The sequence below is a fragment of the Aethalodelphis obliquidens genome, unplaced genomic scaffold (genome assembly GCF_003676395.1).
Source record: "Aethalodelphis obliquidens isolate GAN/ISIS:26980383/991018 unplaced genomic scaffold, ASM367639v1 scaffold4, whole genome shotgun sequence".
NCBI classification, from domain to species: Eukaryota; Metazoa; Chordata; class Mammalia; order Artiodactyla; family Delphinidae; genus Aethalodelphis; species Aethalodelphis obliquidens.
Genome location: NW_020837948.1, coordinates 41,719,280 through 41,731,781, shown reverse-complemented (window position 1 = coordinate 41,731,781; position 12,502 = coordinate 41,719,280). Strand labels below are relative to the sequence as shown.

General features: G+C 39.0%; 1 protein-coding gene across 8 annotated transcripts in view; it reads right to left on the bottom strand.

The window, feature by feature from the left end:
• KIAA0825 (KIAA0825 ortholog) overlaps positions 1-12,502 on the bottom strand; it is a 398,483-nt gene that overhangs the window by 180,518 nt on the left and 205,463 nt on the right. The window contains exon 21 of one of the 8 annotated variants that reach the window (XM_027100610.1): positions 8,130-8,225. The exons of the other annotated variants lie outside the window; for them this stretch is intronic. Coding sequence (XP_026956411.1) covers positions 8,183-8,225 — 43 coding nt within the window. The 3' untranslated portion in view covers positions 8,130-8,182. Of the gene's footprint in view, positions 1-8,129; positions 8,226-12,502 lie in introns of those variants that run through there. 8 annotated transcript variants of the gene reach the window in all.

Genomic DNA, 12,502 nt, shown 5'->3' with positions numbered 1-12,502 from the left:
TTGTGTGCTGTTTTGCTTTTAAAAACGTAAAATTATTAAATAGAAGGTGAGAGAAAGCAAATATTCCTCCTTGTAGCAAAATTATGACTGCTTTTACTTTGTGAAAAATAACATTATTTCCAACAAATGCATTAAAATCATACATATAATCCACATTCTTGGAGTTGTGATGAACAAGCATCTATCTCTGACATGCACGTACTTTTGCTAAAATCAAATGTCAGTCCTCAAATCCCAGTTAGCTTATTTGCTAAATGAGAAAAATAAGCAATTAATTAGAAAAGAATTCCACTTAGTTTCTTCTTCAGAAACTCCCTGGGGTCTTACAGATTTAGTTTGAGGCTACCTCAGACCAGCTAGTTCAGAGCAACAAACATGAACATGCAGACTAAGAAGCATCACTACCTCTCCTGGGCATTCCCACCACTGTCAGGTAACTCTTACGGTTCAGAGAGAAAGTGAAGCAATGAAGAACAGACTGTGCAGCTCCAAAACAAGCTGCAAGTACACCGAGAGATTAAGAGCACGACAAATCAGGTGTACCTCTCCTACTTGACCAAGGCCGGTATTAAAACTACGGGCTTCCCTGGTGGCTCAGTGGTTAAGAATCCACCTGCCAATGCAGGGGACACAGGTTCGAACCCTGGTCCGGGAAGATCCCACATGCAGAGGAGCAACTAAGCCCATGTGCCATAACTACCGAGCCCGCGAGCCACAACTCCTGAAGCCTGGGCGCCTAGAGCCCATGCTCTGCAACAAGAGAAGCCACAGCAAGGAGAAGCCCGCGCACCACAACGAAGAGTAGCCCCTGCTCACCGCAACTAGAGAAAGCCCGCACACAGCAACAAAGACCCAATGCAGCCAAAAATAAATAAATAAAATAAAAAACAAAACAACCCCAAAACTAGCACATCTTGTCTGAAGAACCATCAGTCACTCACCAAGAGTGCCCTCAGGAAGCCAAGACTTATCCAAGCCATATAAATGTATGGCAAATAGAATTTTAGTGACACACTACAAAGCCATTTGATCTATGAATTACACTGGCCCAGCAATTTCTTACACATTCCTGAAAACCTTCAGCGTCAGATGAGGCCAAGGAGTCAAAAGAAAGAATCTGTAACTCCTTCAATATTCCCCAGTTATGGGCCAAAGTAGTACAGGTGACCCCCTTCTCTCCCACCAGCCCTCACTCAATTCAGCATCTGACTTTGTCCTAAGCATCCTAACATTCATTCACTGTGCCTATATGTTGCAAATAGAACTGATTTAGAAGTGAAAAATGCAGTGAAGAGACCTTTACTCTAGCCAAAATAACCTGGATGACCACTGCTCACCTTGGCTCCCTGGCTGACTCACGTTCAACCATCAATACGCAGCTCAAGTATCACCACGTCCCGGGTGGATTTCCTGACTGCTTCCGCATTCACTGGAGTGAGCTCTCCCTCCCCTGTGATCTTCCAGTGCTCTTGCATGAACCTCTATAGTATCTATAACCACTGATTTTTTACTCTGTCTCCTCTACCAGATTCTGAGTTCCTTGACAGCAGAGGCTGTGTCTGGCTCATTTCTTTATCTGCTGTACCTAGTGAATGTTTGATGGATGGATGAATGAACAGTCACAGATCCATCTATTTACTCAAAGTTTTGCTGGACTGAATAATGAAATAGAAGTATTCTTATAATCAACACAGTGTTTCTTGTGGGTTACATAATACTTTACTTTCATCTGCTAACAAATGTATTCTCTGTACAATAAAATAATAAGAGTCTGAATTGCCGTTTACACAAAGTTATCTATTTCCAGGGAGTCCTAACTCTCTAAGTCCTTTACAGGTCTGACTTGCTGAAATGGACAAGTGGATGTTCATCACTGGTTCAGGCTGAGCCAGATGAACAACTATGGAAAAGACATAATCCTGATGAAAAGAACCTTCTGGGCAAGTGAGACAGGCAAACAACAAAACTTTAATCAGTTTACTGACTTCTTTCCAAATCTGGTCAGCCCAGACCAATTCCATTTACCCTAGGACTCTGACTATTAATAGGTTTTAATTCATTAACCTAGAATTGTCAATTACTTGACAATAAGAGATTCACTAGCTTCCAGGTCAGTTGTTAAATCCCACATCTCTCTGTGGCTTTAGAAAACTTCCATTTTACGGAAAACTAGAATATTTTATTTTTACGAGGGCAAACTCGGAGGCATTTGGTGTCTCACAGAATACAAATGATAGGAGATGGAAATTTTGCAAAGTAATTGAAGGTTTCTAGGCTGAGGCCAGAAAAACGTTAGTGCTATGAATAGAAATAACCCAACTCTAAAGAGGCATTTTTTAATGAAGATAATTATCATGTTAGGACAACTTTATGAGATGAGAGTTACTACATTAAAATATCATTACAGTGAAAAGTCCAAGTGTGTATGTGATCTGGAATCTTATTGAACAATTAGAACTGGAGCTCCAGATGACTCAGTGGCATAGACTTAGAGGTTCATATTGGTGGACCTAATCCATTCTGAGGACATGCGTTATTTAGCTAACACAGCATTAAAAAAAATAAAATTTGGCTGTTTTTATCTAGGTATACATTCACCTCCCTGTACTGTATTATACCTCGCCTTTACATTTTTGTATTATTTGCCCAGCCCCTGAATGCATTTGATCTGGATACCTGGGATAATCCCTTAAAGTCACAGAAATGAATGAGTTAGCTGCAGAAAAAGAGGTGGGAAGGATATAGAGAGTTGTTGAATGAGAGGACGGACGAAGGCTAAGAAGCCTCTAGTAGTATCTGAGGAAAGAATAAATCAGAACGTCTGTCTTTACAGGAATTCAAGAAAGGGATATAGATGTAACTGGGGATGGGAGCCAAGAGAATAATCAGAAATAGGCAAAAAAATCTTTGAATCTGAAGGAAATCACAATATCGAAGGGGGCTACTCAGTGCCATGAGAAACCAAAGACTCACACATTGACACAATCTCATTTCAGAATGACCAGGGGCGGTTGATGGGAGGAGTTACTTAAAACAAACAAACAAAAAAGGCACCATCCAGGGATATGATAAGGAGAAGAACCATCTGCCATCAGATTTCTCATAGGCAACATAAAATACAGGAAGATGTAGTTTCTTTATAAAGTCAAACATAAATGTACCATACAACCCAGCATTCCCACTCCTAGGTATTGTCCAAGTGAAATAAAAACCTATATTCATGCAAAACCTGTACACAAATGGTTATAGAGGCTTTATTCACAATCACCAAATACTGGAAACGACGCAAAGGTTCTTTAACAGGTAAGTGGATGAACAGACAGTGGTAACTTCACACAATGGACTGCTATTCTAGAAGAAGAACAAGCAAGTGGAAGAATCTCAAACGCATGATGCCAAGTAAAAGAAGCCAGATTGAAAAGGTGACATACCATATAATTCTCTTGCAATGACACTCTTGAAAGAAAAAACCTACAGGGACAGAGAACAGATCAGTAGTTAGCAGGGATTGGGATGGGGGAAGAACTGACTACAAAGGGTCAGCACAAGGGAATTTTTTGAGAAATGGAATTCTCTGTATTTTGATTGTGTTGATTGTTAAACAACTTTATGCATTTGTCACAACTCAGAACTATCTAGCCAGAAGAGTGAATTTTACTTTATACAAATTTTTTAAAATAAAAATACAAACTGATTTTAAAATACAGGTTATATTATATCACATAAAGGTGAGCAATAGAAGAACTAAAATGAAAATTCAATTAGCAGAGCTTGAAGGGAAGAGGAGGAGGTAGTGTGAGTTAAATCTTTTTTTGCAAGGTGCCCGTAAATACTAATTTTAAGTTGATAGATTAAAAAAAATAGTGGTGTAGCCTATCCCTTAGATTTATCAACCAAAAGAAATAAAACCAGAAATGGTTCAAATGGCTGCAAGTGCAGTGGAACTTGTGTGATTGAGGAGCTGGGGAGGGGAACTTTTATATTTCGTGTCTTATGTTCCTGTACCATTTGAAATCATACACGTGTATGTATCGCTTATAGTTTATTACAAAATAAATTTCAAACATATTAATACAAATATTGTGGATGCAAAATATCTTGATTTAAATTTTTTTTCACCAGATCTCATATTATGGAAAAAAAATCAAATTTAGAGCTACACCCCCCAAGGTACTTAAAGGTGAAAGTTTCATTTACAGTAGTATAAAAAAGCACTATTGGTATCCTAACTAATGTCATATATAACACATTACAAATGTACTGTAATAAATACTGTTATAAATGTTAATATATAAAATATTATATAAAGTGAACAATTTTATTAGTTGTTCATACTTATTATAATATTTAATTATATCAATACCTAATAGATATTTAAATTTCTCTAATTATGTCATAATAAAAATATCTTCAAAGAGATAACTTCCTCTCTTTATGTTGATATAGCAACAAAAATAAACTGAGATATTCAGTGATGACCAATAACCCTGAAAGCAGTCAAGGTTCTTGTCATCTACAGCCAAACTGAATCAATGGGCCTATAACAGCTACTCCTGGTGGAAACTATGCTAAAACTTCTTGTAGAAAAACATCATAGAGGCTTCGGGGTCTGAACAGAATTTGACAGGGGAGAGACTTAAAGAATAGTTATTGAAAAAATAATTTACTCCATTCAAGCAAGTTTTTAATAGCTTTTGATCTGTTGCAAGAACCCCAAAGTGCCAGTATGTGAATGCATAATTGCGTAGGAGAAAATTCAGTACAAAGTGAATTTTGGTTCAACTTGACGAGTAAAGAATTTTCCCATGGCTGCTTTTGAGAAAATTATTATACCTTCCTTTCATCAAAATGTTGCTAATTCTGCATTTCTGTCAATAGCATTTAATATATTTATTTAGGTTGTCTGTTTTCTACCTCACTAAAGTAACAGACACCTTTATTTAAATCCCATCCTTGTTAACTTAACTTACATAATACATACACATACAATCTCTCCATATGTAAGAGAATCACTCTTGGCATCCCCACTGTGGGAGCCACGGAAATGCACCACTCACATCTCCTGCTGCAGTTAGCACGAGGAGTGAGGGCCCTAGCTGTCGTTCCTCTGCATCTACCATTGCATTTGTGCTTAGGCCATGCTTCTCCCAAGCAGATCTCAGTCAGTGTCTGAGCACAGTGGAGGTAGAGTACCAGCCCGTTCCTGCAGGACATGAGACTCTTCCAGTGTGGGACTTTAGCTCAAGGAGTCCCCATTGGCTGTGTCAACACTTTCTTAGAACTACTCTGTTAACTGAGCCTCTTCCAACCCAATCCTCTGCCCCACCTCCTTTCACAGGTATCAGATCAGCAACTGGGTCTGAAGTTTTGCCTGCCTATTCCTGTTTCCTCCTCTTTACCCTCCATGTGCATTTCTCCTGCCAAATCTCATGTACCTCTAATCCCATTTTGGCACCTGCTTGGAGGATGTAAACTGACACACTCAATGTGAAGAAATGGTAAGCATGGCACCTTTCTATAAACACCTAGGCCACACTGGCTTCAAAGAGAAAGTATCAGAGCTAACTTTTACCCAAATGAGGAAGAGATTTAGCTGGGCCCCCAAGCTTCCTTGGGAATATCTTTTATATCTGTGATATATAATCTCCTCCTCAGTCTCTAGCCATAGTCTCTAATCTGGTCTTGCCTCCTTTTAATTATCCTGTCCCTCCACCCCAGCTACTATTAATGTCCTAAAGTAGCTTTCTGTTCCTATCACTCTTTTGCTTAAAGGCTTTGATGATTCCCTCAAGTCCAACAGTTAAAGTCCAAATTTCTCAGCCCTCAGACCCTCTACAACCTAAATACTGTCAACTTACTTCTCAAGTTTTAACTAGAAGAGGGCCCTCTTCCTCCAAGGCTAAAGACAAGAAGCAAAGGACTGGAGATGACATAAACAAAACTGAAGTTTAGGAAGAAAAGCTGGGAGACTCATGTTAGACAGCCTTACTTTTCCTGGTAAACAGGTGATGGTGAGCCAGTTGCTGAGAGGGATATAAGGAGTGGAAGAGGGGGGATAAGCATTGTGATAACCAAAGTGGAAATTCACAATGAATTAAAAATTGTGTGGAATAGCTCTCAAGGGCCCTTTGACATATATTAACATTCTCTAGTAAACTGTTACTTTATTATAAATAAATGCATTTCACAAAGCAGATGCTCGAAAATATTTTTTGAATGAGTAAAGTAAGCACAACTCTAGAGAATTAATAGAAGTGGTTAAGAATGTGGACATAAGCTAGAACCTGAGAGCTCTGCGTCTCGATGCCTCAGATTCCTTATCAGGAAAATAATGGTAACATAGTACCTACTTCATAAGGTTATCATAAGGATTTATAATTAAATGTGTATGTAATTTACTTAAATTATGCCAGCCACGTGGCAAGTGCTTTCTGTTTTCATTATCACCAGTACTTGTACAGTGAATACTGAGGTAATAAAAAACAAATTTTGACCTAAGGGTACAAACCCGAAGTTATAAGACTAATAAATTCTGGGAATCTAGTGTACATCATGGTGATTATAGTTAATAATACTCTATTATATACTTGAAAGTTGCTGAGTAGATCTTACATGTTCTCGCCACGAAAAAGAAATGGTAATTATGCGAGGTGATAGCGGTGTTACTTAGCACTGTGATGGTAATCATTCTGCAATATATAAGTGTACCAAATCAACACGCTGTGCACCTTAAACTCACACACTGCTATATGTCAATTATATCTCAATAAAGCTGGAAAAAACTGACCAGGAATACGGTGTAGTAGATAAAGCACCAGAAACAGAATCAGAAGCCTTCATTTTGCCTTCCAGACTCCGCTTAATATCTGTGACCTTGGGTATGTCATTTTGCACCCTCACAAGTACCTGTGTCTTATTACATAGTTGTAGTGAGTGTCAAAGGGGAAGATTTGTGTGAAAGTACTTCATACACCGTAAAAGATGACATATACAAGTTACCACTCAGAAAACAATACATATTTATGGATTTGTTTGGTGCATGTACCAAAGCCCTAACCCCTGAAAATCCTGAGGATCAGAAGTTAAATTTGTATCTCCTAGATACATTGTAGACAATCTCTGTCCAAAAAACGCTGCTTTAGGAATTAAAAGTGGAAGGGAAGCCTGCTCCTATTAGAGAAGATGGTGTTGGTGGGTAGAATCACTCAGTCTGAGATCTTTTGGTGGAGGTGGGAAGGAAAGGGTTTTCCAGGGAGCTAGAGCATGAAAAAAACAACATTTGAATGCCATGGCATATGCGATGTATGTAATGGCTCAGAGGTGTGTATTCATAAAATCAGCTTCCCCTTTTTCTTAAACCCATCTCTCCATAACCAGGCAGCCTGCTGCTACATCAGGAATTTACTGCTGTGAGCAACTATAAACATTGTGTTAATGGCAGCACTGCCTGAGAACGATCATTGGAGAGTGTCGTGTGTGCAGTTCAAGGCCAGAGACAGTATTTCCTACTCTCTACACACCACAGGGCACACACAGGATACAGCTTAAAGGCACTTTAATAATTATTATTATTAAAAGCAAACAATCAACTCCACAGATCAACGGCTCTTTTAAAATATGTTTTCTAAACTCCCGTCTCCTCTCAGATGTATGGTTATCGTCCACTGGGAAAGGCCCCAAAATGATAGCCAGAAATCTGCCACCACCACCCCTTCTGCTGTTCCTGCCATCATATTTAATTGTGTTTGCTCAACGCAAAGCCAAACTCATATGCAGTATATTTAGATGGTTAAAATAGCATAGCATTTCACTGTATTCACAGCTTATTTTCAATGCCACCATTCTTGGGAATTAGTCTGGAATAAATAAGGTAAAGAGAAAAGAAGCAACATAAATTTGTTCCAGTGACAAGGAAAACAATACCAAAATGGCAGTCTGGAGATTCGCCGTGAATGAAGGAATACAGAGTGTTCCTTCTGGTGAGCTTTCCTGCAAATGCAATCACCATCTCATTCGATAGTCTGGATTTATTTTAAAGTGGGTGAGAAAGAAAGCAGGAAAGTAATCGTAAGAAACTGTGAAAAGTACCTTTATTATTTCAAAAGATCAATGTACAATCACTGTACTTACTCTTACATGGCATTAAAGGTAAAGGTGTAGAACTGATACATATGTTGATTTTCTAAACCTCTAAGGAGTCTTTATTTTCCACAATGGCAAACTTTCTAAGTTGAAAAACATATATCATTAATATATACTCAGGATCTCTTTTCTGAGGTCTCAGCTACTATCTATTTCTTCAAATGCCTTGAAAATCACAAATTTATAAGGGCTTGGTTGGATGTTTTTGTCATCTAACTCTATCTTAAAATTTTCAATGATAGTATCATTTAACAAATACAAACCCTACCACCCAAAGGTCAAAAGGCTTCTGAATCGTGGAGTAGAGAACAGACTTTGTTGCTGGAGAGGTTATGGCTTGAACTAAATCAATACATTAAAAATAAAGACCCGTGTTCCGTGCTTTTAATCTGAGCCGAACTTCACATAATAACAAAAGCAGGCATTTTAAACATACAAAGCTTAATTAACCCGATTTTCATCCAAATGAATGAATATGCATATAGATAAATTTTTACTTGAGATTTCCCAGGATACATTTCTTATTCCAACATGACTGTTGATCAAACACCACCTTTAGAGAATACCTACTCTGTGTTCATCTGTCAAAGGCTGACTTTTTCTCTGCATTCTTATTCCTCATTTGTTTGTTAATTAATCCAACAAATGTTACTCAGAGCCAGCTATGTGCCCAAGGGCTAGTCTAGGTACTGAAGACACGGTTGGAATAAGACAGCCAAGGCACTCTTCTCGTGGATTGTACTTTCCACCCTGGAGGTGGAGCGGCGGGGGGAAGCAGGGTTGAACGACAATAAACAGAAACTATGATTTCAGGTAGTGGTAGCTCAATTGAGAGAGCACAGTGAAATAGACTTGGAGGATCACTTTAGATGGGTGATAAGGAAAGACCTCTCTGAGCAGGCGACTTATGCCCCAGATAGACAAGATGGCACCAGCCATGGAAAGAGCTGAGGGAACTACAAGTACCAAGACCCTAAAATGGGGAAGAGGTTGGAGAATCCAAAGAACAGGAAAGGCAATGAACTTAGAACATCATCTGAATTGGAGGGACGTGTTTTGAGATGAGGCCTGATAGTAAGCAGAGGGCCCGTCCCGGCCAAGGACTCAGGCTGCCACTTCAAGATTCGTTCTGACTTTGCCATCAGCACAGAATCAGCTTGTGGAACAAAGGTTAGTGCTGTCTCAGATACACATATTATTGGCACCACCATACCTCCTCTTTCATGTACCTGAACCATCCCTCAAGTGCTCATCCCTTGAGTTTTTACCTCCTACATGGCTCACCTGGTCTTTAGACCCTCTTCCTTGCTCATTTTTTCACTGCTTGTCTTACAGACTCATGGGCCTGCTGCCTGGTCTCTGACCTGACACTTGTTCTGATCCTCACGATTGGTTTAGGCCTGGAGTGTACATAACCTCCATATATTTGACCTCAGGTATAACCTGACTGCCCCACCTCCCACCTCCAACTCCCTACTAATCCCAAATGACCTTTACTGTTTCCTTACTTGGCCAGACACTAACACTGCTTTCTGCTATGCTACTACTTTTCTAAGTATGTACAGTGTTTTAAACTTCCAAAACCACTTCATATCCTTTAAGCACTCTCTTGTTTGTGTCAACAATCTCTATGAAGTAAATATATAATTATCATCACTTAATTTTAAAGATGAGAAACTCCAAAGTTGAATAGTTTAGATAACTTTCCTAAGGTAAGCTCACAACAGGACTGGCCTGAGAACCCAGGAATACTGCTTTCCCATTTCCATCCTGTTCTGGAGGTGAGGGAAATCTTGTCCACTCAGGGTATTAGAGTCTTGAGAGAGTCAGTCCACAGACGGTCTGCTTATGATATTGGATTTGAAGGCCAGGCACAAAGGAATTTAGGAGGTGAATAGAAAGGATTCCCTTCTCCTCAACTTTTTTCATATTTGTATATTTGAGTTCACTTTTGTTGTGACATTTGTTTATGACAAATGTTTGTTCCCAGACAACATTTTCAGTGCTATATATGAACTCAACCATAGTGTAGAGATAGATTAGTATGACTTTATTACCAATTAAAGAGAGGAAAAAAGGGAATAAGTAACTTGTTTAATTGGTGACTTTTGGAAAAAAGAACTGAGCATATTCAGCTGAGCTGCTCTAGGTTTTCATCTTTGGCTCTGCCTAACCCCAAAGATCATGGTTGTATGTAAGAAGTATCACTTTTTGGATGTAGGACAGCATATATAACTCCCATTTTAAAAGCTCAGTGTTCTGTGGTCTCATTTTCAAATATGTAATTTCAAATAACCATGTTGTCAAAAATTCAATGCTGCGCTCTAGAGCCCAAGAACCACAACTACTGAGCCCACACGTGTAGAGCATGTGCTCCGCGACAAGAGAAGCCACCACAATGAGAAGGCTGAGCACCGCAATGACGAGTAGCCCCTGCTCACCACAATGCCGAGTAGCCCCTGCTCACCACAACTAGAGAAAGCCCAGAAAAAGAAAAATTAAAAAAAAAAAAATTCAATGCACTATTTCTTTTTAAATCAGCATTTCAGATAAACCCAAACAAGAGAGCCTCTCAGAGAAAATAACAGAAAAACTTTTCCTTATCAGTTCAATGTTAATCAAGTCTCATAAATAACACTCTTAAAATAAATGGGAAAGTGCTAAAAGAGATGAAAAACTCTCAGGGGTCTTTCATCCTTCTAAGGCAGCTCAATTATATTCATTGTAGCTTGTGGTATGTGGTAGTTTAGAATAGAATGCTTTTCACACCATTCTTTAAGGATCTAAGAGATTCTAGCTGTTTTTGTTAAAAATTCATGACCCTGGGACTTCCCTGGCGGCGCAGTGGTTAAGAATCCGTCTGCCAAGGCAGGGGACACGGGTTTGAGCCCTTGTCCGGGAAGATCCCACATGCTGCGGAGCAACTAAGCCCACGCACACAACTACTGACCCTGCGCTCTAGGACCTTTAAGCCACAGCTACTGAGCCTGGGCACCACAACTACTGAAGCCCACGTGCCTAGAGCCTGTGCTCGGCAACAAGAGAAGTACCTTTATTGAATGTACTGCTCAAAACAACGAGCAGTTGTTTTGAGAAGCCCGCACCGCAAAGAAGAGTAGCCCCCGCACGCCACAACTGGAGAAAGTTTGCACGCAGCAAGAAAGACCCAACACAGCCAAAAAATAAATTAATAATAATAAAAAAAAATTCATGACCCTTTTCCAAGAGAACTGTTTTGACCTGTTACTTCTGGCTAAATTTTTAGGAGTTCTTTTTCCCTACTCATTCCTGCACATAATAAGTCAGGGAAATAGACTTTAATAGCTATCAACCTAATTGAGGTATAACTAAAGTTGTTAAACAAAAACAACAATATGCAATTTGGGGTAAAACACAAATTCACTTAAAAGTGAATATTATACAGAGCAAATGCAGTAAGTTTTGAAGGATAGGTTGCCCCTAACTTACCATTTAGTGGACTGGAAGCAGCAATTCACAGCTGAAAAGACTTAGTAAATTATAATACAGTTAATCTACATAAACTCAAAACTTTCCAAATAGCTTATTCCAACATGACTGTTGATCAAACACCACCTTTAGAGAATACCTACTCTGTGTTCATCTGTCAAAGGCTGACTTTTTCTTCTATCTTCCCTAGTTTGTTTCCAGATAGACATTTAATACTGGGTAAACATTATGTAGCCATAGATTCAACAGAAGACCTGGCCTTTCCTCCACCACCCCTACCTCTCACCTCTCCAGGCAACTTTGGCACAGGTTGGGAACACCTGTGGGGGACTTGTGCATTAATAGGGTGCACTCTGAACTACTACCTGCCACGTGGTAAGCTTGCTGAGAGAAGGCTCTGTCCTTGATGGGGAAGTTTCTGGATTGTTCAACTTTGTCCATGATGGGTGGGTGAGCTTCATTCAGGGGTGAAATATTAGGAATACCACTATGACGACACATCTAAGCTACCACTTTTCTTGGCAATAAAGCTGCTTTTTAAAAAAAAATCTCCACCTGGGAAATACTGAAATCTCTCTCTCAAGGTATTTTCTTATATGCACCCAGATATCTCAAGGATGATTTGACAATTCTAGTATGTCACTATCCTTATCGTCGTTTATGAAAAATGATACTTTATATTTTTTTCAGAAAGATAAGAAAACATACAAAGATCATAAAGAAGATAAGTGAGTGTAAACAAACAGATAATACCTGAAGAATAAAAGCAACTGCACATATATATTTTATGTAAAAATGTGATACTTGATAGAGAAATTCGCATTTAAAATTTACACCTTACTGTTTTCACTGAAAACTTTAAAGGTATGGGAAAAAGCCATATTCATTGATC